Below are 3,914 nucleotides of genomic sequence, written 5' to 3' on the forward strand. Positions count from 1 at the left end.
TGTTTTGTGCCTCAAAGCGAGCGAAGAAGACGTTCAGCTCTTTCAGCAGGGAGATGGTGCTGTCACAGGTGCGTGGTGGGGGCTTGTAGTCCGTAATGGTCTGTATCCCCTGCCACAGGTTCCGAGTGTCTCTGCTGTCGCTGAAACTATGTGCTATACTCCTGGAGTACTGTCTCTTAGCCTCTCTGATGCTGCGGGATAGATTGGCCCTAGCTGTCTTCAGGCCCACCTCATCTCCAGCTCTGAAGGCAGTGTTCCACGTCTTCAGGAGTCTGTAGACCTCCCCTGTTAGCCACAGCTTCTGGTTGGCGCGGACAGGGATGGTCTTTGTGTCCGTTACATCATCAATGCACTTGGTGATGTAGGCAGTGACAGTCTCTGAGTACTCCTGGAGGTCTGTGGTGTTATTGTATGTGGCAGCCTGCTTAAACATATTCCAGTCAGTGGTGTTAAAACAGTCTTGAAGAGCCTCTGACAACCCATCCGGCCACACTTGTATTTGTTTGTGAACTGGTTTGGCGACTTTAACGAGCGGTCTGTATGCAGGCATTAGCATGACAGTGATGTAGTTATCCTTACGGGCATATTTTTATTTAATATTATGTATTTATACATATTTTTATTCACATTTCCCATAGGCACCTAATAAATTGAATGTATTTATTTGTAAACTGTAAAGTATTTTTTTTTGTAAACTGTAAAGTATTATTTTTAATTTATTATGTTATATTTATTATAATTTACTAATATTTATTTTATTTTGAGTTACAAACGTTTACTATGAAGACATGAACAAAAATGCAAAATAGACACTCAATGTTGTTAAACATTGTTTAATATTTCAACATTAACAAAAATACAAGATTAAGAATGAAAAAAGAAAAAGAAAGGAATCAACATTAATAATAATACTAGGCTAGTCCAAAATGTGGGGACTGAACAATGCCTAAAATCATGCTCTCATTAAAGCTTTCATATGAGGCATGCAGTGAAAGCCTCAGAACTAAACCACATGTGTTAGCCTCTGGACAAATTCATAGTGATCCATTTACTGGAATGTGTAGAAATTCGAGTGTAGATTCTGGATCAAATCCCAGAGCTGGAATCCGGTCTGTGTCAGTGGCAAACATTAAAAGATTGCCAAATGTAACTTTGATGTCCGTGTCTTCCACTGTCAGCACAGCATCTCTGCCTGAAATGTAAAAGGGAGGGGGAATTAAGAAATTTAAATATATAAAGTCTGCATTAAATGAAAGCTATGACTTTTGTAATGTATATCTGAGTGAAATGGTTGGTGTGTCCCAGTTCGCCTACTTATACCCAGCCCTAAAAGTATGTAATCTTTTTGTGAAGAAAAAGTGCATACATTTAAGCGTGACGCAAAACAGTAGAATGGCTTTGGGACATACTGTCATGTCATTAAAATTGTGTATTTTATGAAAGCCATGTCACTTAGTTACGAGCATCTTGTCACCGTATAGTGGCCTATCAATCATCCTTCCACAGTTAACGTCCTCCAGATTTAATAAAACTGAACATATAATTTACTATAAAATAACGCCTCTTAGACAATGCACGATCACAAATTGAGGTTGCGCTTGAGTGGTCAGTACACACAGAATTCCAGTATTTCAAAAAACCTATCTTGGTGAGTATTAACGCAAACATAGTTGGTTATGTATTGTGCAAACATTTGAGGAAAAACATTTGATGTGTAACATTACATTAGATCTGTGTATATGGTCATAAGCTGCTGTCTGTCATTAATGTTCATCAAATAACATTAAAGATAGAATTATTGCTTTTGAAGTGACCACTTTTCAGCTGCAATAATGAGTGTTTTATTGAATAGAATCATGAGGCAATCCAAGATTTACACTTCTAGTACAAAGTATTCATTTTTTCTTTATGTTGTTCATAACAAAAGGAAGCCAACAGAATAATCTGTACTGTGAGAAAAGGCCCACAGCAGACCAGGATGTGGCAAATTATAATGAATTTGTGAGAACTATTATGTTGTTCAGTATGTACACCCACGTGACAATGTTGATGTAAGTACTTGCAGACAGTGTGTTCATTTGTGAAGTGGATCACTATATTTAACATTACTATGTAACACATTGTTTGTGTTTGGCATTTTTCAATTGTACTTAAACTGTGTATACCCTCTATGTCGATCAGCCAGTCTCTCCACTGGCCAACCACACGCTCCTCCTGCAACCACCGAGAGGTGCCTCTCTCTGAATAATTGACCTTAAAGAGATCAGTTATTTTCTGTGCAGTCAACGGGGCAGGGGGACTTCCAACAAACAAGCTGAATAGGGCACTGTGTCTCGCTGAAGTGCCTGTAGCACCCCCGATGTGTCCAAGCCCTCCTGCAATCTAGTGAAGACATTACTTAAACTGACTCCAGTGAATAGTTACTTTACTACCTGGTTGTAAAAACAGATGCTTGTGAAAATTACATTTTCATATGTATTGGCCAATCTTATGAAGACATTAGGCATAGTTCACCCAAAAATGAAAATTCTGTCATTAATTACTCACCCTCATGTCGTTCCAAACCCTTAAGACCTCGTTTTAAACAGTTTGCTGTAGTAAAAGTCTTTTCACACTCAAAGCACATGTATTCTCTCACACCAGTATGTATTTTCTGATATACTTTCAAATTTTGTGGATGCAAAAAACTGTTACCACACAACTTACATGAATGTGGCTTCTCCTTTGTATGAACTTTCAAGTGTTTCTTCAGACCTGAAGCCCATAAAAACATTTCACCACACTGATCACATGTGTACGGTTTCTCTCCAGTGTGGATGTTCATGTGTACCTTAAGGTTTGCTGATTGTGAGAAACTCTTCCCGCATTGATCACAAGTGAACGGTTTCTCTCCAGTATGAGCTCTCATGTGACGCTCAAGACCTGTTTTGCTCGTCAAACACTTTCCACACTGAGTGCAGGTGAAAGATGTCTTGGCTCTTCTTTTCTTTAAATCTTTCTGTTTGGTCTGAGAGCAACTCAAAGGTCTTTCTCCAGTTTTGACATGATTTTTCTCCTCAATTTCACTTGATTCTTCATTCTCCTCTTTTTCTTCAATGAACTCTGAAATAAAAGTAAAAATGGTTCATTTTCAGTAACTTGTTAAAAGCTAAGAAATGTGAACATAAAAGTGAACCCTAATGTAACAGTGCAGGGCTCCAGACTAACATTTGTTAGCAGTGGCACCAGCACCACTAATGGCGCTTTTCCACTGCATTGGAATAGCACGGTACGGTTCACTTTTGTGGGGTTTTCCACTGGGTTAGGGTTAGAACCGCTAGATTTAAATCAGCACAGCCAGCGAAGGATCGAATGCAACCGTTTTGAACAAGCGCACCTTTTTTTAACAACTAAAAAATGTCTGTTTCGTGGTCTGTTGAGGAAGTACAGATGTTCCTCTCGTTGATAGCAGAGGAGTGGATCCAGCGAGAGCTTGATGGGGCGACGCGGAATGAAAAAGTTTTTCAGGAGTCGCAGCAGTAGAGGCAGCGCAACTATAATTACATGTGAATAATCCCCCCCACTCTAAAGCGGTACTAAACTGCAGTGGAAACGCGAGCCGAGCTGAGCCGTGCTGTACTGAGCCGTGCCGAGCAGAGTCGTACCACGCAGTGGAAAAGCGCCATAAGTTCTACAGATGGTGGCACCAAAAGCAGGTTTGGTAGCACTGGGGCTGGTGTTTGGGGTAACAAAAATAAAGATAATTAAATCATAAAATTACTACTGTTTTGCATTAATAAGAGCATTTACTAATAATATTACATGCTTATTTCTTTGTAATACACGTTTGACAGTAAAGCACTGAGCTTGAGATGGGAAGCATGCAAAATGTACTTTACTAACATCAGTAATGTGCAAAATCTATTTATCAATAT

At 39.3% G+C, this 3,914-nt stretch overlaps 1 protein-coding gene across 1 annotated transcript in view; it reads right to left on the reverse strand.

Annotated features, from left to right (window-relative positions):
• The window catches only part of LOC107676291 (serum response factor-binding protein 1-like), a gene marked incomplete at its 5' end in the record, with an annotated part of 14,141 nt that extends 13,789 nt beyond the window's left edge, over positions 1 to 352 (reverse strand). The window contains one exon of the mRNA XM_016470826.1: positions 11 to 352. Within this exon, the coding sequence (XP_016326312.1) occupies positions 11 to 352 (342 nt within the window). The remainder of the gene's footprint in view (positions 1 to 10) is intronic.
• Positions 353 to 3,914: the final 3,562 nt, after the last annotated feature.

Source organism: Sinocyclocheilus anshuiensis, unplaced genomic scaffold (genome assembly GCF_001515605.1).
Source record: "Sinocyclocheilus anshuiensis isolate Anshui unplaced genomic scaffold, SAMN03320099.WGS_v1.1 scaffold5194, whole genome shotgun sequence".
NCBI lineage: Eukaryota > Metazoa > Chordata > Actinopteri > Cypriniformes > Cyprinidae > Sinocyclocheilus > Sinocyclocheilus anshuiensis.